Raw genomic sequence first — 21,597 nt, 5'->3', positions numbered from 1 at the left:
GCAAGAGACTGCGAAAGACGTAGAACCGCGGACCTTTAGAAACTCTTGACTTCAAGGGATGGGCAAGTTATGTGGGATTGAGTAAACTGAGATGGATTGAAGGTTCAGTATGGTAACATCTCTACTGCTTTGTTCTGTTTTGGGTGTCTTGTTTGTGTGTTTCAACAGGAAAAATGTCAACGAGGTCAGTTTTTTACAAATGCGCTTCGATTCTCTATAGACATAGTCTGAGAGAAAGAAATGTTTTCGCGCCATTTCAATCTATTTTAAAGCACATTTTGTTTCATTATTATGCATGAACATCCATACTTGCTTTTTGAGTTTTTTGACCATTAATAAAAGTTAAAAGGTTTAAAAGTTCAAAAGAAAACATTACTTAAACAATGTACAAGTTTCTGATTGTTTGAATAACCGAATTACATCCAAAATCTTCAGATGTTTCTTCCAGCATCCGTCCGCTGCTCATTGAGATCACATACTTCCTTATATCCCCATATACAGAATCAATCTATGGAATGTAAGGAAGTGTGTGGTCTCAGAGAGACACAGATGTCAACACGTACCCACCTATAACTGCAAGAAACGCATCACATCGCAAAATGTTTACAATCACCTTCCTCTTGTTTGGACACTTTCTGAAAGGTCACGTCAAAGTCATTCGGCTAACACAGTCGGTGACAGATGTAATCGACTTCCCTCCGTGAGTGACGGGACACAGGTGCGGAACTGTGTTTACTTTTATAAATAGTTGGGCAGGTGGGGGTGGGCTCGTTCTGGAGGGCTTCCGGAGGGGATGGACCCGAGATCTGTGCGAGACACAGCGAGAAATGAGAAAGTCATTTATTACGTCTCATGCGATTCAAAGCCTGTGTGTGATTCCTTCTTCTGTGGAAGATATTTCGAGAAATGTGTCAGCGGGTTCAGCGCTGTTTGGTTATCAACGTTCCTTAAATATCCTCTGCAGAAGAACCATGAAAGTGTGAGCGACTGTTTCCTCTTCTAACCTTTATAAATACGATGATAAATCGAGCAGACATAAAGAGCTGAACAGGAAACTCAGACGCACGCTGTAGTTGCTGGTAAAACGGAACCAAGTCGGGTGTTTCAGAGAGGTTTGGTCCCTTTCAACCAGCTACTGCGCCGTGAAATCACCCAGAAACCCCAATATCTCATATGTGTGCTCACATACACAAATGAGTGCAAATTGGTTATTGTTACAACATTTTGTGCTTTTCTCTGAAGTCTGTCAAAGCTCTTCTCTGCTCTCTACAGGACAGAAATAGACATTGTTTGTAGTATCAGATTCCTTGATAATTATATTTAGTTTCTATAAAGCCAACGCCAGGGTTTCAAATAGAGACGAGTGAAGAAATACAACCAGTGAAATGTTCCAGTGCTTCAAACTGGGGCATCAGATCACACATCAAACAATGAATCAAACTCTTTTTCCCATCTAGTGTTACAAATGTCTCAAGGCGAATGTTTTTAATAAAAGCTAAAAACATCTTTATTTTGAAAACCAAAGGCCACTTGACAGTTCGTCAGATTTGTGTACAAACATCAGAAAGCTTAATGCAGCCCACAAGAACACATACAGTACATAAATAATCAATCAATCACATGAGAGCAGACGTCATTCAGTGCTGTGCTTGTCATGGAGTTATTCCCTGATTTGCACTGAATGTACATGATCCATTACAGTGACATTGCTGTGACAGCATGAAAGCAGTATCAAAACCACAATGATGAAAATATTCCTTTTATAACATGATCTGTCAACAAAATGCTTTTCGCAAAACTGCTCATGTCCTTTTTAATAAAATAACGGTAAAAGACCGTAAAGTGTGGCCTGTGTCTTTTTTCCTCAACTAACTGGTTTGTTTGGAAAAGAATCAAATGATAATTGAGTAAATGCTGGAGAAAAATAAACCTTTACAGGTTTCCATATGATTCCTTTTTGCAAGGACAACTTCACAGTAGGCGTCACACTTTTATCGAAATTGAACTGCAGGAAATCTGAAAGTCAAATAAAAGATACACAATCATGCGCACGCACACACGTGAATCCCACAAAGATGTCTGGGTCATACTGCATTTAATAATCAAAAGAAAAAAAAGCTATAATATTTTGCATAATAAACCGTATTTGTAAGACCATTTAGATTATTTTTGCATAGTGACATTTAAAGAGTCATTTTCCCTCAAACAGCAAAAGAAAAAAATACAACGATGACCTTACATGTACTTTACAATAATACTTGACATGTGTGAATATTATAATGCAGTAATGAATTCTGTGGGATCACCATGCAAAAAAAATGTTCATGGTCCTAAAGACAGGCCTCAGTTTCGTCACACAAAATACAATTTCTCAGCTTTTGATTTGGGAGTTAAACGCGACCCAGACATTTCTCTACGCAGAGTCTTCATGAGATGAAGTGTTCCTATATAATGCCCTGATAAGCATCAGTGTTTCTGTCCCCCATCAGTGCAGCATCTCTCAGTGGCAGCCAGGTATTACAGTAAAAGAACGAGAGAAAGGCAACGTTACTGAATCATTGTGCATATGTGAAGATAGCAGCCGGCAGACTTCTTCAGTGTAAATCCAACAACAAACTACAGCGGCAGAATCAAGAATCCATCACAACACGTCCCGTTCACGTTACACCCTAAAATCACAAGAAATTTAAGCTTGCATAAACAATCAGGTCTAGATGTAGCACCACTCGTTGTTTTTACAAACGTTAACAAAGCCAGTATTCTCATTAATGAGTCTTGTGCATTATCTCACTGCATTTTATGCCTTTCACCCAAATTTGTTTTTTTGAGTTTAAGGGATGAGTTTTTGAGATCTTAAAGGGACAGCGTATCCAAAAATGAAAATTCTGTCGTTTACTCACTCTCTTGTCACTTCAAACCTGTATGACTTTCTTTCTTTCACAGAACACAAAAGATGTTTTGAAGAGTGTTGGTAATTAAACAACAGACATTTCTCAAAATATAAATCATGACAGAATTTTCATTTTTGGGTGAACTGTCCCTTTACATCCCATTATGTGATGTTGTCATAAATTCAGCTGCTGTAAAGAGGTACAAAATACAATCAAGGAACATCCCATCTGCCCTGTCACCGTGCACCTTTGCTCAATGGACTAGTTAAATATTATTAAGGCAACTGGACTTAGAGACACTCCTACATCTCTCCTTCCTCCTCCTCGTCCTCTTTCTCCGGCAGCTGCGTCTTGATCCAGCCTTCTGCAGCGTGGCCGTGTTTCTTCTGGTGCCGTTTGTAATTGTCCCAGTGGCCGGTGGTGTAGCCGCACTCTTGGCACTTGAAGGGTTTCTCGCCGGTGTGCCGCAGCATGTGTCGCTTCAGGTTCATGCTCTGGTTGCAGCTGTAACTGCACACGTTACACTGGAACGGTTTGGCACCCGAGTGAATGCGCTCGTGACGCTTCAGATTGGCCAGATTGCCGCAGGCGTAGTCGCACGCCCGGCATTTGTACGGTTTCTCGCCCGTGTGCACCCGGTGGTGCCGCTTGAGGTTGTCGAAGTGGGCGGAGGCGTAGTCGCACTGCGGGCACTTGTAGGGCTTCTCGCCGCTGTGCGTCTTCATGTGACGGGCGAGGTGGTTGGGGTACTGAGTCACGAAAGGGCACGAGGTGCAGGAGAACAGCTTGTCGCATTTCTCCGGGCTGGCGGGGGAGCTTTTGGACAGCATGTCCAGCGTGCATTTGCCGCAGATTTGCGTCACCGCTCCTTCATCGTCCTCCAGGACCAGGCCGCACACGCGGCACGTGAAGGGGAAGAGCAGCTCGGGCAGAGGGTCGGACTCTTGGGTGTCCAGCAGGGTGGGGGGATGCTGGTCTGTCTGCAGGGTGTCATAGCTCTGGAGGAAGTCAGGGTCGCTGGTGATGTGCACGGTGAGATCAGACACAACAGCTTCTGGAAGGAAAGAAGAGCGGAGCACAAGTTAAATACTTCCTCTTTGTGAAGAATCTGGTTTTAGGAACGATGGTTTTTGGTTCCCTTTACTGTACAATCAACTTCCTTTTTTGCTTCGCGAAAACAAACGCAGAAAGTATGAAGGGGAAACAACAGACAGAACCACACATATGTCTTTTTGTTCACTTTGATGTATCTGAAACTAATCAGACAAAGAAAGATCATTCAGAAGATTTCTGTTTAGTACTCATGATTAAAACAATCTGATGAACAAGAAACTGCAAGCAGTGCACTGCACAACCAAAAACGCGCTTTATAAAAGCAAAGCGAAACGATTTCCATTTCAAGACGACTTACCTTCTTCTGTCGGTTTCTCCTCCTTGTGGCTCATCATGTGTTTCTTTAAAGAGTGGCTGTTGGTGGCGTGAAAGTCACACTGGTTGCAGTCCAGCGTTTTCTCTTGCGCGTGCATGCGCTGGTGCCTCTTCAGGTTGCCCAAGGAGTTGCAGGCGAACGTGCAGAACTCGCATTTGTAGGGTTTCTCGCCGGTGTGGGTGCGCACGTGCCTCTGCAGGTTCACCAGCTGGGCGGAGGCGTACGTGCAGTGCTGGCATTGATACGGCTTCTCGCCGTTGTGCGTTTTCATGTGCCGCTTCAAGTGATTGGAGTAGCGCGAGGTGAAGCTGCACAGTTTGCAGGAGTAGGTCTTACTGGCGTTTCCGTTGGATCGGCTCCGATTCGTCGTCCCCTGCCCGTCATCGGTGGGATGGGCCTCCTCTTGAGGTTTATCCTGATGGTCTGCATCTCCGCCCTCCGCCCCGCACTGGAGGCAGTACAGGCCTGCGAGATCCAGCGCGCCGGTCAGGGGGTCGCCGAGGAGCTGGCCGCACTGTCTGCAAGAGAGGTAAGAGCCGATCTCCTCTCGCTCGCTTTCTGTGTCACGGGGGTCCTCGAAATCGCTCTCCATACCGAGGTGGTTGTAGGTGGAACAGTCCTCGTCGCTAAAGCCGTACATCGGCATGCCCACATCTGCCGCGACCGAGTCTATCGGGAGATCACAGATGCAGTGATCATTAAAAGTACAGTACACCAAAAAATTTAAATGCAGTCCTACAACACAAAGAATCAGCAAACTCATCTTTGACGGAAGCACAGAATAACGATGAATAAAGTAGTAATGTGATGTAACAAATCACCCGAGTCTCTCTCAAAACCGACGATCCTGTAGTCATTTTCTCCGAAGCCCAGGTCCTGTCCGAGGAGAAAATCACTCTCCAGCACGAGATTCTCTTGATCGCCCACCACAACTCCATCTCCCGCCTCCACTGCAAATAAACAACGTGACACTCTGAATATCGGTACAGTTCTCATTTCCGTTCATGAAATTTGATCACAGAGGCATTTAATCAGATATCACAACGATAACGGCGAGCGGTTGACAAGGAGATGCTTTGCGATTGCTAGTAAGTTGTCTTCTGTGTGTCAATAAGTTAAGAACACAACCCACAAGTCTTTTTTGGGGGTTTCTGCAAATGACTTGGGTCCCTCGTTCACTCCGAGCCCACACGCCTTTAATGCAGACAAAAATTGCAAGTGTGATCACTCTCCTAGCCACACGAGTTGAGGTTTGTGCACCATGAGTTAAAGGCGAATTCTAAAAGTAGCACAACTCTTGTTCTACCAAAGAATATAAAACACAGGGTCATGAGATAAGAGTTGAGATGCAGTTGGTGAATAACACGCAGATCTGTGAGGAGGAAGAGAGCGGGACAGCAGAGAATGAATGAGGAAGGAACAGCAGAGAGACGGCAGATAAGAGCAGGGAAGAGAACAGAGTCGGGTCAGAGAGGGGTCTACCCCGAGTCTCGCAGCAGGAACGAGGGTCCGTCCAGAGGGACTTAAGTGAGGTAAAAAAATGACGAAGAAGAGGAAGTCAATGTTTAGTTAGAGGGCTAGAACGGAGCTAAGATGATTCGTCCAGACTCAATAGAAGAGAGAAAATTTTACCTGAAATTTAAATGCTACTCTAACAAAACAAAAGTAAAAATCACATTAAAAATAGATACTGTGCATCATACGCGGCTGACTGATATGAGGAGTAAACTGTAAAAATGATGTGATCAGTAAGTCATGTCATATGACATGTTTCCACATTATCTTGACTCAAAGAAATTTAAGAAATGATATGCAATTGCAATTTAGCTCATTTTTTAAAGTCAATTCAATTTGAGATTAAAAATAGTGTGTAGATACGAAAATCATAATAAAAATATACGGTGCCATTTGGAAACAAGCTGATTCATGGAACAACTAATAAAAGTTAAATCTATGGTAATGAAGATGATAAAAGCATGTCACTCTAATGACCTGATGTGTCAGTGTGTGCATGAAAAAAAGCATAACTGCTGTGATTATAATTATTTTCATTAGCAATAAACACAATTACAGTTACTACAACTGTTAAATCACTGTATATTGTAATGAAAAGTCAAACTTTGCAATAAGAACATAAGAAATAAAGTCAAAGTGAAATGTAGACTTACATTTGACAGGCTGTGGATTGGACTGTTTCCGTCTGGGCATTTTTTATGTGTCTGTTAACAGTCAAATATATAAAAACTTTATTTTTGTGAGTGAATGGTCTGCCACAGTGCCCCTGATTAACAACTTCAAAGGCAATTTTCTCAATATTTTGATTTTTTTGCGCTCTCAGATTCCAGAGTTTTAAACGGTTGTATCTCAGCCAGATATTGTCCTATTCTAACAACTCATATATCTATAGAAAGTTTATTTATTCAGCTTTCAGATTATGTAAAAATCTCAATTTCGAAAAATTGACCCATAAGACTGGTTTTGTTGTCCAGGGTCACATATAGGCTGTCAGACTGGACACTGTAGGGTGTTGTGTTGTTTTTCTTATACCTCCTCACTATTTGGCAGATATTTTGCTAGAAGCCCCCTTTTTATTCATGCGGTTATAACTGCTTTATAATCCACTTGTAAATGACTTATTAATCATTAATGAACACATTTATAAATGCTTCTTATGAGAAATTTGTGAGACTTTTTCTCACAAGAAATATCTGAGACGCAGATGAGACTTAAGCAAAAGCTTCCATTTGCTCTCCATTTAACCTCATAAATGAGATGTTAGAGATCTTGTGTGATTTTTTTCTTAGGATGTCTGAATGCAAACAAAAATCTAACTTATTCATCAGTTGTTCTCCAAAAAACACCTTCCGTCGTGCTGTCCCAATAAAAGCCCCCCATGCACAGTTGTCTTCTCGCCCCCCCTGCCCCCCCCCAAAAAAACCCTCCCTTTTTAAAGAAGTCACTGGCGTTGTATGGCAGCGTGTGCTGTGTGTATAGGATGTCTCAAGTGTGGAGAGAACAGCTGAGAGGTGTGATTTCACAGACCGGCCGGCCCTGTCACAGAGCTGAGGGTTGGGAACAGGAGGTTCAGGAGAGCCCCGGGCCTCTAAACGACATCAACAGGTGGAAGGCCGCCAACAAAGGGGAGGGCGAGCCGTAGAAAAGGCCGGGAAGGCAAGCCCGGCCTGGACACAATCCAGGAGCTGCCAACGGAGGACGATAGTCACGCAAGAGACTGCGAAAGACGTAGAACCGCGGACCTTTAGAAACTCTTGACTTCAAGGGATGGGCAAGTTATGTGGGATTGAGTAAACTGAGATGGATTGAAGGTTCAGTATGGTAACATCTCTACTGCTTTGTTCTGTTTTGGGTGTCTTGTTTGTGTGTTTCAACAGGAAAAATGTCAACGAGGTCAGTTTTTTACAAATGCGCTTCGATTCTCTATAGACATAGTCTGAGAGAAAGAAATGTTTTCGCGCCATTTCAATCTATTTTAAAGCACATTTTGTTTCATTATTATGCATGAACATCCATACTTGCTTTTTGAGTTTTTTGACCATTAATAAAAGTTAAAAGGTTTAAAAGTTCAAAAGAAAACATTACTTAAACAATGTACAAGTTTCTGATTGTTTGAATAACCGAATTACATCCAAAATCTTCAGATGTTTCTTCCAGCATCCGTCCGCTGCTCATTGAGATCACATACTTCCTTATATCCCCATATACAGAATCAATCTATGGAATGTAAGGAAGTGTGTGGTCTCAGAGAGACACAGATGTCAACACGTACCCACCTATAACTGCAAGAAACGCATCACATCGCAAAATGTTTACAATCACCTTCCTCTTGTTTGGACACTTTCTGAAAGGTCACGTCAAAGTCATTCGGCTAACACAGTCGGTGACAGATGTAATCGACTTCCCTCCGTGAGTGACGGGACACAGGTGCGGAACTGTGTTTACTTTTATAAATAGTTGGGCAGGTGGGGGTGGGCTCGTTCTGGAGGGCTTCCGGAGGGGATGGACCCGAGATCTGTGCGAGACACAGCGAGAAATGAGAAAGTCATTTATTACGTCTCATGCGATTCAAAGCCTGTGTGTGATTCCTTCTTCTGTGGAAGATATTTCGAGAAATGTGTCAGCGGGTTCAGCGCTGTTTGGTTATCAACGTTCCTTAAATATCCTCTGCAGAAGAACCATGAAAGTGTGAGCGACTGTTTCCTCTTCTAACCTTTATAAATACGATGATAAATCGAGCAGACATAAAGAGCTGAACAGGAAACTCAGACGCACGCTGTAGTTGCTGGTAAAACGGAACCAAGTCGGGTGTTTCAGAGAGGTTTGGTCCCTTTCAACCAGCTACTGCGCCGTGAAATCACCCAGAAACCCCAATATCTCATATGTGTGCTCACATACACAAATGAGTGCAAATTGGTTATTGTTACAACATTTTGTGCTTTTCTCTGAAGTCTGTCAAAGCTCTTCTCTGCTCTCTACAGGACAGAAATAGACATTGTTTGTAGTATCAGATTCCTTGATAATTATATTTAGTTTCTATAAAGCCAACGCCAGGGTTTCAAATAGAGACGAGTGAAGAAATACAACCAGTGAAATGTTCCAGTGCTTCAAACTGGGGCATCAGATCACACATCAAACAATGAATCAAACTCTTTTTCCCATCTAGTGTTACAAATGTCTCAAGGCGAATGTTTTTAATAAAAGCTAAAAACATCTTTATTTTGAAAACCAAAGGCCACTTGACAGTTCGTCAGATTTGTGTACAAACATCAGAAAGCTTAATGCAGCCCACAAGAACACATACAGTACATAAATAATCAATCAATCACATGAGAGCAGACGTCATTCAGTGCTGTGCTTGTCATGGAGTTATTCCCTGATTTGCACTGAATGTACATGATCCATTACAGTGACATTGCTGTGACAGCATGAAAGCAGTATCAAAACCACAATGATGAAAATATTCCTTTTATAACATGATCTGTCAACAAAATGCTTTTCGCAAAACTGCTCATGTCCTTTTTAATAAAATAACGGTAAAAGACCGTAAAGTGTGGCCTGTGTCTTTTTTCCTCAACTAACTGGTTTGTTTGGAAAAGAATCAAATGATAATTGAGTAAATGCTGGAGAAAAATAAACCTTTACAGGTTTCCATATGATTCCTTTTTGCAAGGACAACTTCACAGTAGGCGTCACACTTTTATCGAAATTGAACTGCAGGAAATCTGAAAGTCAAATAAAAGATACACAATCATGCGCACGCACACACGTGAATCCCACAAAGATGTCTGGGTCATACTGCATTTAATAATCAAAAGAAAAAAAAGCTATAATATTTTGCATAATAAACCGTATTTGTAAGACCATTTAGATTATTTTTGCATAGTGACATTTAAAGAGTCATTTTCCCTCAAACAGCAAAAGAAAAAAATACAACGATGACCTTACATGTACTTTACAATAATACTTGACATGTGTGAATATTATAATGCAGTAATGAATTCTGTGGGATCACCATGCAAAAAAAATGTTCATGGTCCTAAAGACAGGCCTCAGTTTCGTCACACAAAATACAATTTCTCAGCTTTTGATTTGGGAGTTAAACGCGACCCAGACATTTCTCTACGCAGAGTCTTCATGAGATGAAGTGTTCCTATATAATGCCCTGATAAGCATCAGTGTTTCTGTCCCCCATCAGTGCAGCATCTCTCAGTGGCAGCCAGGTATTACAGTAAAAGAACGAGAGAAAGGCAACGTTACTGAATCATTGTGCATATGTGAAGATAGCAGCCGGCAGACATCTTCAGTGTAAATCCAACAACAAACTACAGCGGCAGAATCAAGAATCCATCACAACACGTCCCGTTCACGTTACACCCTAAAATCACAAGAAATTTAAGCTTGCATAAACAATCAGGTCTAGATGTAGCACCACTCGTTGTTTTTACAAACGTTAACAAAGCCAGTATTCTCATTAATGAGTCTTGTGCATTATCTCACTGCATTTTATGCCTTTCACCCAAATTTGTTTTTTTGAGTTTAAGGGATGAGTTTTTGAGATCTTAAAGGGACAGCGTATCCAAAAATGAAAATTCTGTCGTTTACTCACTCTCTTGTCACTTCAAACCTGTATGACTTTCTTTCTTTCACAGAACACAAAAGATGTTTTGAAGAGTGTTGGTAATTAAACAACAGACATTTCTCAAAATATAAATCATGACAGAATTTTCATTTTTGGGTGAACTGTCCCTTTACATCCCATTATGTGATGTTGTCATAAATTCAGCTGCTGTAAAGAGGTACAAAATACAATCAAGGAACATCCCATCTGCCCTGTCACCGTGCACCTTTGCTCAATGGACTAGTTAAATATTATTAAGGCAACTGGACTTAGAGACACTCCTACATCTCTCCTTCCTCCTCCTCGTCCTCTTTCTCCGGCAGCTGCGTCTTGATCCAGCCTTCTGCAGCGTGGCCGTGTTTCTTCTGGTGCCGTTTGTAATTGTCCCAGTGGCCGGTGGTGTAGCCGCACTCTTGGCACTTGAAGGGTTTCTCGCCGGTGTGCCGCAGCATGTGTCGCTTCAGGTTCATGCTCTGGTTGCAGCTGTAACTGCACACGTTACACTGGAACGGTTTGGCACCCGAGTGAATGCGCTCGTGACGCTTCAGATTGGCCAGATTGCCGCAGGCGTAGTCGCACGCCCGGCATTTGTACGGTTTCTCGCCCGTGTGCACCCGGTGGTGCCGCTTGAGGTTGTCGAAGTGGGCGGAGGCGTAGTCGCACTGCGGGCACTTGTAGGGCTTCTCGCCGCTGTGCGTCTTCATGTGACGGGCGAGGTGGTTGGGGTACTGAGTCACGAAAGGGCACGAGGTGCAGGAGAACAGCTTGTCGCATTTCTCCGGGCTGGCGGGGGAGCTTTTGGACAGCATGTCCAGCGTGCATTTGCCGCAGATTTGCGTCACCGCTCCTTCATCGTCCTCCAGGACCAGGCCGCACACGCGGCACGTGAAGGGGAAGAGCAGCTCGGGCAGAGGGTCGGACTCTTGGGTGTCCAGCAGGGTGGGGGGATGCTGGTCTGTCTGCAGGGTGTCATAGCTCTGGAGGAAGTCAGGGTCGCTGGTGATGTGCACGGTGAGATCAGACACAACAGCTTCTGGAAGGAAAGAAGAGCGGAGCACAAGTTAAATACTTCCTCTTTGTGAAGAATCTGGTTTTAGGAACGATGGTTTTTGGTTCCCTTTACTGTACAATCAACTTCCTTTTTTGCTTCGCGAAAACAAACGCAGAAAGTATGAAGGGGAAACAACAGACAGAACCACACATATGTCTTTTTGTTCACTTTGATGTATCTGAAACTAATCAGACAAAGAAAGATCATTCAGAAGATTTCTGTTTAGTACTCATGATTAAAACAATCTGATGAACAAGAAACTGCAAGCAGTGCACTGCACAACCAAAAACGCGCTTTATAAAAGCAAAGCGAAACGATTTCCATTTCAAGACGACTTACCTTCTTCTGTCGGTTTCTCCTCCTTGTGGCTCATCATGTGTTTCTTTAAAGAGTGGCTGTTGGTGGCGTGAAAGTCACACTGGTTGCAGTCCAGCGTTTTCTCTTGCGCGTGCATGCGCTGGTGCCTCTTCAGGTTGCCCAAGGAGTTGCAGGCGAACGTGCAGAACTCGCATTTGTAGGGTTTCTCGCCGGTGTGGGTGCGCACGTGCCTCTGCAGGTTCACCAGCTGGGCGGAGGCGTACGTGCAGTGCTGGCATTGATACGGCTTCTCGCCGTTGTGCGTTTTCATGTGCCGCTTCAAGTGATTGGAGTAGCGCGAGGTGAAGCTGCACAGTTTGCAGGAGTAGGTCTTACTGGCGTTTCCGTTGGATCGGCTCCGATTCGTCGTCCCCTGCCCGTCATCGGTGGGATGGGCCTCCTCTTGAGGTTTATCCTGATGGTCTGCATCTCCGCCCTCCGCCCCGCACTGGAGGCAGTACAGGCCTGCGAGATCCAGCGCGCCGGTCAGGGGGTCGCCGAGGAGCTGGCCGCACTGTCTGCAAGAGAGGTAAGAGCCGATCTCCTCTCGCTCGCTTTCTGTGTCACGGGGGTCCTCGAAATCGCTCTCCATACCGAGGTGGTTGTAGGTGGAACAGTCCTCGTCGCTAAAGCCGTACATCGGCATGCCCACATCTGCCGCGACCGAGTCTATCGGGAGATCACAGATGCAGTGATCATTAAAAGTACAGTACACCAAAAAATTTAAATGCAGTCCTACAACACAAAGAATCAGCAAACTCATCTTTGACGGAAGCACAGAATAACGATGAATAAAGTAGTAATGTGATGTAACAAATCACCCGAGTCTCTCTCAAAACCGACGATCCTGTAGTCATTTTCTCCGAAGCCCAGGTCCTGTCCGAGGAGAAAATCACTCTCCAGCACGAGATTCTCTTGATCGCCCACCACAACTCCATCTCCCGCCTCCACTGCAAATAAACAACGTGACACTCTGAATATCGGTACAGTTCTCATTTCCGTTCATGAAATTTGATCACAGAGGCATTTAATCAGATATCACAACGATAACGGCGAGCGGTTGACAAGGAGATGCTTTGCGATTGCTAGTAAGTTGTCTTCTGTGTGTCAATAAGTTAAGAACACAACCCACAAGTCTTTTTTGGGGGTTTCTGCAAATGACTTGGGTCCCTCGTTCACTCCGAGCCCACACGCCTTTAATGCAGACAAAAATTGCAAGTGTGATCACTCTCCTAGCCACACGAGTTGAGGTTTGTGCACCATGAGTTAAAGGCGAATTCTAAAAGTAGCACAACTCTTGTTCTACCAAAGAATATAAAACACAGGGTCATGAGATAAGAGTTGAGATGCAGTTGGTGAATAACACGCAGATCTGTGAGGAGGAAGAGAGCGGGACAGCAGAGAATGAATGAGGAAGGAACAGCAGAGAGACGGCAGATAAGAGCAGGGAAGAGAACAGAGTCGGGTCAGAGAGGGGTCTACCCCGAGTCTCGCAGCAGGAACGAGGGTCCGTCCAGAGGGACTTAAGTGAGGTAAAAAAATGACGAAGAAGAGGAAGTCAATGTTTAGTTAGAGGGCTAGAACGGAGCTAAGATGATTCGTCCAGACTCAATAGAAGAGAGAAAATTTTACCTGAAATTTAAATGCTACTCTAACAAAACAAAAGTAAAAATCACATTAAAAATAGATACTGTGCATCATACGCGGCTGACTGATATGAGGAGTAAACTGTAAAAATGATGTGATCAGTAAGTCATGTCATATGACATGTTTCCACATTATCTTGACTCAAAGAAATTTAAGAAATGATATGCAATTGCAATTTAGCTCATTTTTTAAAGTCAATTCAATTTGAGATTAAAAATAGTGTGTAGATACGAAAATCATAATAAAAATATACGGTGCCATTTGGAAACAAGCTGATTCATGGAACAACTAATAAAAGTTAAATCTATGGTAATGAAGATGATAAAAGCATGTCACTCTAATGACCTGATGTGTCAGTGTGTGCATGAAAAAAAGCATAACTGCTGTGATTATAATTATTTTCATTAGCAATAAACACAATTACAGTTACTACAACTGTTAAATCACTGTATATTGTAATGAAAAGTCAAACTTTGCAATAAGAACATAAGAAATAAAGTCAAAGTGAAATGTAGACTTACATTTGACAGGCTGTGGATTGGACTGTTTCCGTCTGGGCATTTTTTATGTGTCTGTTAACAGTCAGTTCCCTGTTGATCTAATCTTCATCATCGTCTTCCTCTTCTTCATCTTCCTCTTCCTCCTTTTAACAAAGAGCTCCTCAGAGCACTGATAAACCCCGAATTAATCACCTTTATCCCTTATATCCCCCCAAAACATGCTCAAAACCCCGAAAAAATACACAGCCCTGTCATTAATAGTGATGTTAGCATAAGCTAACTATTAAACCACATTTAAAACACAGAGGCGACAACGCAGAATCGCTGTCATATACGATAATACACAATCACCTCGCAAAATCGACGTTTTTGAAAAGAAATAAATGAAAAATAAGGCTATCTGGCTTTAAGTTTGTCTTTATCTTGTCACCAGTCGTTAGCTAACTAGCATGACCAGATAGCCCAAACTATAGAAAACAAAATAAAAGTCCGGCGTTTCTGATCACTGGACAGCCAGCAGCGGGAATATCAGCATATATCCATGAGGAATTCATTGTCCACGCGGATGTTTGGTCGTGTAAAGTGACTCCGTGGGTAGTTGAAGTGGAAGTGTGTAAGTTTCACTGCTGTTGGAGTTGTTGTGATGGGAATGTGCAGCACAGGAAGTGATTCAATGAGTTCAGGGGGAAACGGGGAAACTGCGGCGCCCGGCGAAAAGTAAGAGAACTGCAGCGCACGTTTTTTTTTTTTATTTTATTTTCTAATTATTTTCTCGGATTTTATAATTATCATATATCCTATAATTTTTATTTTTTCCTCTTTTGCTGTTTTTCTTATGTCTCTACTCAAAAATAGACGAGGAGTTTCCCAAACAAATACATCACTGGCTGCACGTGTTTTAACACAGAACCAACAGGCACAAGCTCAAGTGTTTACATTTGACATTTATTGGAAAACAGGAATGAGAATATTAATAAAACTGCTGTGCAATAAAACAGTGTTTAAAGGACATTCATAAACTATTGCTCAAAACTACCACTATGTGTAGCCTCTTTAAACAACTGAATCACTCAGAAAAAATATTTTAGAACAATAAATCAAGTATTATTATCTATGTGCACATTACAATACCAGTGTGTAGACATATTAATACCATCCTAATTTACAAGCTCAAAACGGAAACTTGACTGGTTTGGCAGACTGTCACACACAATATCCTACTGGTTCAAATGGGAACCACCCCACTGTGCAATCCACTCTAAAAGAATAAGTGACATTTAGTAACACAGTGTTAATCTACTTAAAACACTTCTTATGCTAATTGTGCATTTTGTAAGTATTTACGAAATGTAATGCAATGACCATGATCATTTATCATTATCTTACATGGTACAAAACCACAAAGAGACACATCTTTACTCCGACTGTCAATGTTTCAACACTCATGTTCATAGCACCCGTAGCTCTGCTTGCTATTGACGGTTCTCTGTAGCTGAGGAAACTATTTGTTCAGTGTCCAGAAAACAACTCTTAATGGAGTAAACTACCCAATACCCGTATACTACTTTACATTTTCTGACTTGAGAAATGAGAAGTTCATGTTACTATTGCATTTGACGCTTGTCTTAAGTATAAACACATGAGTTAATATCTGCTGACAGGTCTGTTGACAGCCCGGATTCTGTGATACCTGTTAAACCTTGATGATGCTGACAGAAGATGATGTCCTCTGAAACTACAAAAAGGTAAAAAAAATACTCAGGTAATACATTTCCTTATGACTGTACTGCAACAGTAAAAAAAACATGTCTTTTCTACGAGACTTCTGAAATCATATAGATTTATGTGAACATCATAGCTCTCCCTTATGACTAAAAAATATCAGTACTGTTTTCAGCTTTGACATCTCTTGTTGAAAATTGCATTGAAAATGCAAAATAACATTTTTGATTTTAGACAATGGTATGCCACTCACTAAATGAAATGCACATCACGATGTTGGCCAGTTGTAAAGGTCTTACCTTGCTACCCAGCAGGCCTCCGTTATGATATTCAGGAGTGCTGTGGACGGACAGCGGTTTGCTTTTCTCTTTACTGTGATTGTTGGAGTCGTTGTCTTTGATGATATCGTACTGCTTGCAGAAGAGAGCGATCACGGCTGCATCGCCACAGACATTTCAGAGACACAGATTAGATTTCCTTCAATAAAACTAAACATCATCCTCCACCTGCACATCACAACTGAGTCTGAAATAAAAAGTTGTCTGTCAAAGAAAACTTTGAATTGTGTATTACATGTTAGAAAATGCGAAAAGAAAAAAGCTTTCTCAATGAGATGCAGATTAGTGAGGTTCAAAGGATTGTTACGGGTTCAACACAAGTCAAGCTCTAGTGCTGAATAACGCCGAGGCCTTGAATGAGGCGCGAATCCAAATTATTTTCTGTGGGAATCGACCATGTGCCACAAGAGCTATGGATCGAGATGCATGTTTATTGAACCTGGAACTTAGCTGTTCATCACGATTATGTGTGTTGTCCAAAGATATATGAAAATCAACACTTTGCAATTAAAGATTTTTCTTTACCTGCCCACATTAGCAGCACAGTCATGATAATTAAGATCTCTCCAGTCTGAAGATGTCTGGAGATGTCTAAACCCTCCACCTCAGGGTCATCTGCTGAATAATATAACAACACATTGTGGTTCGGACAAGCAAGATCATCGATGGTGAATTTATTATAAAGACACCATGAACTTCTGAAAGATTTTTTGGCTCTTAGACCATGTCTGATATTTTGAGGACACCTGCAGTATCTGTATCTTTCTTGTGTGCTCCAAAAACATACGTTTTTAGCAAATATGAATTTTTTTGATCCAAATATTGAACATTATTATATTTATATAGTATGTATTTAGATACGTGTTTATTTATATAGTATGTATCAGTAACAGATCATGGGTTTTGACAAAAATACTCACATGACAAATTACTGTAGTAAACTACTGTATAGTATTTACTATTAGGTGGTAAATTGTAGTAATTACAGTATCAGAAGTGGACAGTAGTGACCTCAAGTGCATTTATCTGTACTTTATCAGTGTTTTACTGTGAAAATTTACAATATTGCATTCAATACAGCATGACATCATACTTTTTACTCCACTACGTTACATGCGTAAATACATTACTTACGTTTTATTTTAACCTTTAATACTCATTAAAAATCTAGTACTTAAAAATACTTGAGGAAAAGTAATAAAGGACTAGATTTATAACATGAACAAGTATCAAATAGTATAATATTACGCTTATTACTTTAGTTAAGTACAATTTTTCCAGAGTAAAAACCCTCACTGATAAAGTACAGATACTAGAAAAAATGTACTTACTTCACTACTGTCCACCTACTACTGTCTAGTATACTAAAGTGGTCTTACCTATAGTAAACTGTATAAATACTATGCTACAGCATGCTTTAATACCTCCTACAGAAACATTCCCCAAACATATATAATATCTAGACATTTCACTTGGATAAAAGTGCCTGCTAAATGTATAAACGTTAATTTATGTAATATTGTATTCAAACTTGATATGTCAACATAAGAAGTTTTAAACTGGTGATCTTTTACAAGACGAACATAGGAAATATGTTTTTTGCATTCAGATAAATAGATGATGGTGTTCGTCATTGAAACGTTCAATACCTTGATTCATCATGGCGGATTGTAAATGCTCAGACTTTTTGAGCGTTCTGAAGTGAACCTTTTTGCTGGCCAGACTCTCTCCATACAGCCCAACGGACTGGACCTGGATAATATAATCTGTGTCTTCTTTAAGGTCCCACAGAACACAAGCGTGACTGGTGGTGTTCACCTCACGAATGAAACGCTGCACTAACCCGTCCTGGCGCTGAGACACACACACACACACGCACACGCACACACACACACACACGCACACGCACGCACGCACGCACGCACACACATCAGGAGTTATTGCAGATATTCAATGTCAGACTTCAACAAATATGTATAATTCCCTCAGGGCTGGATCTCATTGTAATAACATTGTTCGACCTGCTGTGAGATGGCAAAGCCGATTACGATCTCCCCCTCCGGAATATTCCAGGACACGGTAGCAGAATCCGCCCGCAGGTGTGTAACAGAAACATTGACAGGTGCTGCTGGGCGGTCTGTGAAATACAAATTACCAGTATGAATTATTCATAAGAGCACCTCCACCGATTTACTTATATGTATACAACAAGAAATGAAAACTCTGCAATACTCAAGAAAGAATCTCTAAGTTAAGTTTACCAATGAATATGTATACAACACAATTGGCAATCTGTTTCCCGCTAAATTGATCAGGTTTGTGAAATATTTACAGACGATTTTGCGGTATAGTGTATAGGGATGTATTGCCTCTAAAGGCATCCAATAATAAACTTATAAAACACTTCCCTCATCTGTCTTTGGTCAAACAAACAGATTTGTCCCCAAACTCACACCAAAATAAGTTTAGGAAAGGAAACATTACAGTACATTATAAAAAATTGTACACTTACTTATATCAAGAAATTCAAGCCATTAATACATTTTGAAAATCCACATTATTAGAAATGATTGCATGTTATTGGTTTTTGGTCAAATTTTCCAATTAGGAATTCATGTACACGGCATTTCCCTCTGCCAACTCAGAATATCTCCAAGAGATCTCTCACTGTGAACTGTGATTACAGGCTTGGCAGTATACCGGAGAACTTCAAGTGAATTGAGGGATCTGCAAAAAGTGTAGATTTTCATAATTGACTGTAATATGCATTACGTAACAAAAGCAATAACATGTTTTCGATAATAAAAATCATTCACAGAGACAGTGGTTACAGACCTTTCTGTCATAGACAAGACATAATGCTCTAGTCTTTCTTAAAAAGTGCTTTTTAAATGTCATGACATGATCTACAATACCTTATTCTCTCAGCACGGCCTATTAGCCCATTAAATCAAAGTCAGTGACCAAAAGAGCACAAGGCAATTTCCTTAATGCCCTTCTTAGTTCGACCTGAGGAGGGCAAACACTTAAAACACTGAACAGCACTTTGATGCTTTTCTGTGTTCTGTGTTCTGGATGCTCCTGTCACCAAAACAAATTCCTTGTATGTGCAAACATACTTGGCAATAAAGCTCTTTCTGATTCTGATTTTAAGCTGTAGTCATGGTGACCAACACATCAATTTACACATGTAGTGAGATTAGCCTGTTTTAATTCTTCATCATTTCGTTTTTTTCATTATTAACAGAAGCAAAATAAGTTTTCTTACTTGCCCCTGCAAAGCAGATGTGACATCCGATCAGAGACAGAATATGGCTCACAAAAGTGAATAGATGATTCATATCTCCTTAAAAATGAATCCAGTGACATCAATATCCAAGGAAAAGTAGCCTGAACTAAATTCCTTCAACCATTACATGACTATAAATAAACCATTTTACGCTCCCATAGTGTCACTCAAACACTGACTATAATATCCGACACATTGCGATGAACAACAAAATCTAAGCCACTATCATCAGCATCTTTCCAGTCTGGTGTTGTCGATCTGTTGCCATCCGAATGCGCATCATCCGCCGCGAACGAGTCCGATGCGTTTTCCTCCTATGCCGATTAAATGATGTGGCTGTTACAGAAATAACACTTCTGATCCCCTTTAACGACACCGCAGTGGACCTCCCGATCCTCCGTGTCATCAGCCGCTCGAACTTTGCGCATCTAATGTAACGCGCAATTGCGCGCACCCGGAGGCGAGCGCATGGCGTCCGTCACAGCCCGAGCTCGAGCTCATGTTGCCTTTCTCACTTTATTCGCTCGTGTACGACGTTTGAAGAATACCAATAAATCACATGACCTACAGGTGGCCAGTTAGTGACTGATTCATTCATCTATAGCCGCATGACGCACAGAGCTGTCCGGATGAATGCAGTAAATCCAAAAACACAATCCCCAGCTGTTAGTGGTGATGGATGTGATCCAAACGTGAGCATTGATTACAGATATAGAAAATAAAAGAAGAAAACAAACAAGAATAGAAAGGTGGATGGAACAGAACTGCTGGGGAAACTAGTGTGAGTGGAGTAAAATAGAATATAATATAAATCAGAACTATGCATAGAATAGAAAATCTGGTAACATTTACATTACGTTACCCTTTATAAAGCATTTATTATTGTGTTCATTAATGATTAATAAGTCATTTACAAATGCATTATGAAGCAGTTATAACTGCATAAATAACAAGAGGGATTCTAACGAAATACCTGCCAAATAGTGAGCCATTTTTAACTCACATGTTATAAATGCTTAATAAATGTATTTATTCATTATTTATTTGACCCGAAAGCAGATTCATCATTATCTTGATGTTGTTTGCAATATAGGCTGTCAGACTGGACACTGTAGGGTGTTATGTTGTTTTTCTTATACCTCCTCACTATTTGGCAGGTATTTTGTTAGAATCCCCCTTCTTATTCATGCGGTTATAACTGCTTTATAATGCACTTGTACATTACGTGTTAATCATTAATGAACACATTTATAAATGCTTCATAAAGGGTACCCTAATGTAAAGTGTTACAGAAAATCTAATTCTTGATTTGACATAATCTACTGCAATATTCAGATTACGTTGATATCAAGAATTTCAGATAAAACATGGTTAGTTAATATACAATAATAAAACAGAACTGAGTGATAAAAGAACAGAATAGATCAGATGTAGCCTATAAAGGTCTTGACTTCATATAGGCCTACTGCTAGGAATAATGCTCCAGAATTTCAGACAGAACTGAAATGTGAAAATAGAAAAGAAGTGAATACAGGCTATAAACAAATATTGAATAGTTCATTTATAACGCACGTTTTAAATGTGACCCTGGATCACAAAACCAGTCTTAAGTAGCACGGGAACATTTTTAGTAAAAGACAAAAATACTTTGTGTGGGTCAAAATTATTGATTTTTCTTTTATGCCAAAAATCATTAGGATATTAAGTAAAGATCATGTTTCTTGAAGATATTTTGTAAATTTCCTACCTTTAATATATAAAAACTTTATTTTTGTGAGTGTATGGTCTGCCACAGTGCCCCTGATTAACAACTTCAAAGGCAATTTTCTCAATATTTTGATTTTTTGCGCTCTCAGATTCCTGAGTTTTAAACGGTTGTATCTCAGCCAGATATTGTCCTATTCTAACAACTCATATATCTATAGAAAGTTTATTTATTCAGCTTTCAGAGTATGTAAAAATCTCAATTTCGAAAAAATTGACCCACAAGACTGGTTTTGTTGTCCAGGGTCACAAATGTTGTAACAAAGCACTACACCCATGACAAATGCAATAAATACCAGAATTCTACTGTCAAGAGTTAAAAAAAACACAAACTAATCAAACAATAACAAAATAAACTATTACAATCCAAGACATCTCAAACAACACGAAAGGCTGTGGTCGTGCACATTTTAGAGCAGAAAATATTTTACAGCTGATGGATCAAAGTTCACTTGTTGAACTTTGTAATGCTC

The 21,597-nt window shown here is 40.8% G+C and overlaps 3 protein-coding genes across 3 annotated transcripts; all 3 read right to left on the bottom strand.

The window, feature by feature from the left end:
- Nucleotides 1–1,190: 1,190 nt before the first annotated feature.
- Nucleotides 1,191–6,553, bottom strand: LOC130560770 (zinc finger protein 513-like). The gene is made up of 4 exons (XM_057344787.1): nucleotides 6,489–6,553; nucleotides 5,142–5,270; nucleotides 4,303–4,989; nucleotides 1,191–3,945 (listed from the first exon to the last, which is right to left on the bottom strand). Exons 1-4 carry the CDS (start codon nucleotides 6,526–6,528, stop codon nucleotides 3,194–3,196), a joined length of 1,608 nt encoding a protein of 535 aa, XP_057200770.1. The 5' UTR covers nucleotides 6,529–6,553; the 3' UTR covers nucleotides 1,191–3,193.
- Nucleotides 6,554–8,740: 2,187 nt separating this feature from the next.
- LOC130560439 (zinc finger protein 513-like) lies at nucleotides 8,741–14,656 on the bottom strand. The gene is made up of 6 exons (XM_057344201.1): nucleotides 14,363–14,656; nucleotides 14,033–14,154; nucleotides 12,686–12,814; nucleotides 11,847–12,533; nucleotides 10,742–11,489; nucleotides 8,741–10,213 (listed from the first exon to the last, which is right to left on the bottom strand). The coding sequence occupies exons 2-6, from the start codon at nucleotides 14,070–14,072 to the stop codon at nucleotides 10,207–10,209; spliced, it is 1,611 nt and encodes a 536-aa protein (XP_057200184.1). The 5' UTR covers nucleotides 14,073–14,154; nucleotides 14,363–14,656; the 3' UTR covers nucleotides 8,741–10,206.
- Nucleotides 14,657–14,935: 279 nt separating this feature from the next.
- fndc4b (fibronectin type III domain containing 4b) lies at nucleotides 14,936–19,892 on the bottom strand. Its single transcript, XM_057344203.1, has 6 exons — nucleotides 19,340–19,892; nucleotides 18,093–18,208; nucleotides 17,721–17,925; nucleotides 16,597–16,689; nucleotides 16,033–16,169; nucleotides 14,936–15,746 (listed from the first exon to the last, which is right to left on the bottom strand). Exons 1-6 carry the CDS (start codon nucleotides 19,410–19,412, stop codon nucleotides 15,705–15,707), a joined length of 666 nt encoding a protein of 221 aa, XP_057200186.1. The 5' UTR covers nucleotides 19,413–19,892; the 3' UTR covers nucleotides 14,936–15,704.
- Nucleotides 19,893–21,597: the final 1,705 nt, after the last annotated feature.

The sequence above is a fragment of the Triplophysa rosa genome, linkage group LG10 (genome assembly GCF_024868665.1).
Source record: "Triplophysa rosa linkage group LG10, Trosa_1v2, whole genome shotgun sequence".
Taxonomy (NCBI): domain Eukaryota; kingdom Metazoa; phylum Chordata; class Actinopteri; order Cypriniformes; family Nemacheilidae; genus Triplophysa; species Triplophysa rosa.
Note: the sequence above shows the minus strand (reverse complement) of the source record. Positions and strands in the feature narration are given on the sequence as shown.

Bases quoted from the DNA above. Each gene is read 5' to 3' on its own strand.
- LOC130560439 (XM_057344201.1), bottom strand. From the start codon at position 14,072: ATGCCCAGACGGAAACAGTCCAATCCACAGCCTGTCAAAT. The intron at 12,815-14,032 runs GTAAGTCTACAT...GTTTATTTGCAG, and splicing joins CAATCCACAGCCTGTCAAAT to TGGAGGCGGGAGATGGAGTT. The intron at 12,534-12,685 runs GTGATTTGTTAC...ATCTCCCGATAG, and splicing joins CGGTTTTGAGAGAGACTCGG to ACTCGGTCGCGGCAGATGTG.
- LOC130560770 (XM_057344787.1), bottom strand. From the start codon at position 6,528: ATGCCCAGACGGAAACAGTCCAATCCACAGCCTGTCAAAT. The intron at 5,271-6,488 runs GTAAGTCTACAT...GTTTATTTGCAG, and splicing joins CAATCCACAGCCTGTCAAAT to TGGAGGCGGGAGATGGAGTT. The intron at 4,990-5,141 runs GTGATTTGTTAC...ATCTCCCGATAG, and splicing joins CGGTTTTGAGAGAGACTCGG to ACTCGGTCGCGGCAGATGTG.
- fndc4b (XM_057344203.1), bottom strand. From the start codon at position 19,412: ATGAATCATCTATTCACTTTTGTGAGCCATATTCTGTCTCTGATCGGA. The intron at 16,690-17,720 runs GTATTGAACGTT...TATATTATTCAG, and splicing joins ATCCGCCATGATGAATCAAG to CAGATGACCCTGAGGTGGAG. The intron at 16,170-16,596 runs GTAAAGAAAAAT...GTGGCGATGCAG, and splicing joins TGTGCTGCTAATGTGGGCAG to CCGTGATCGCTCTCTTCTGC.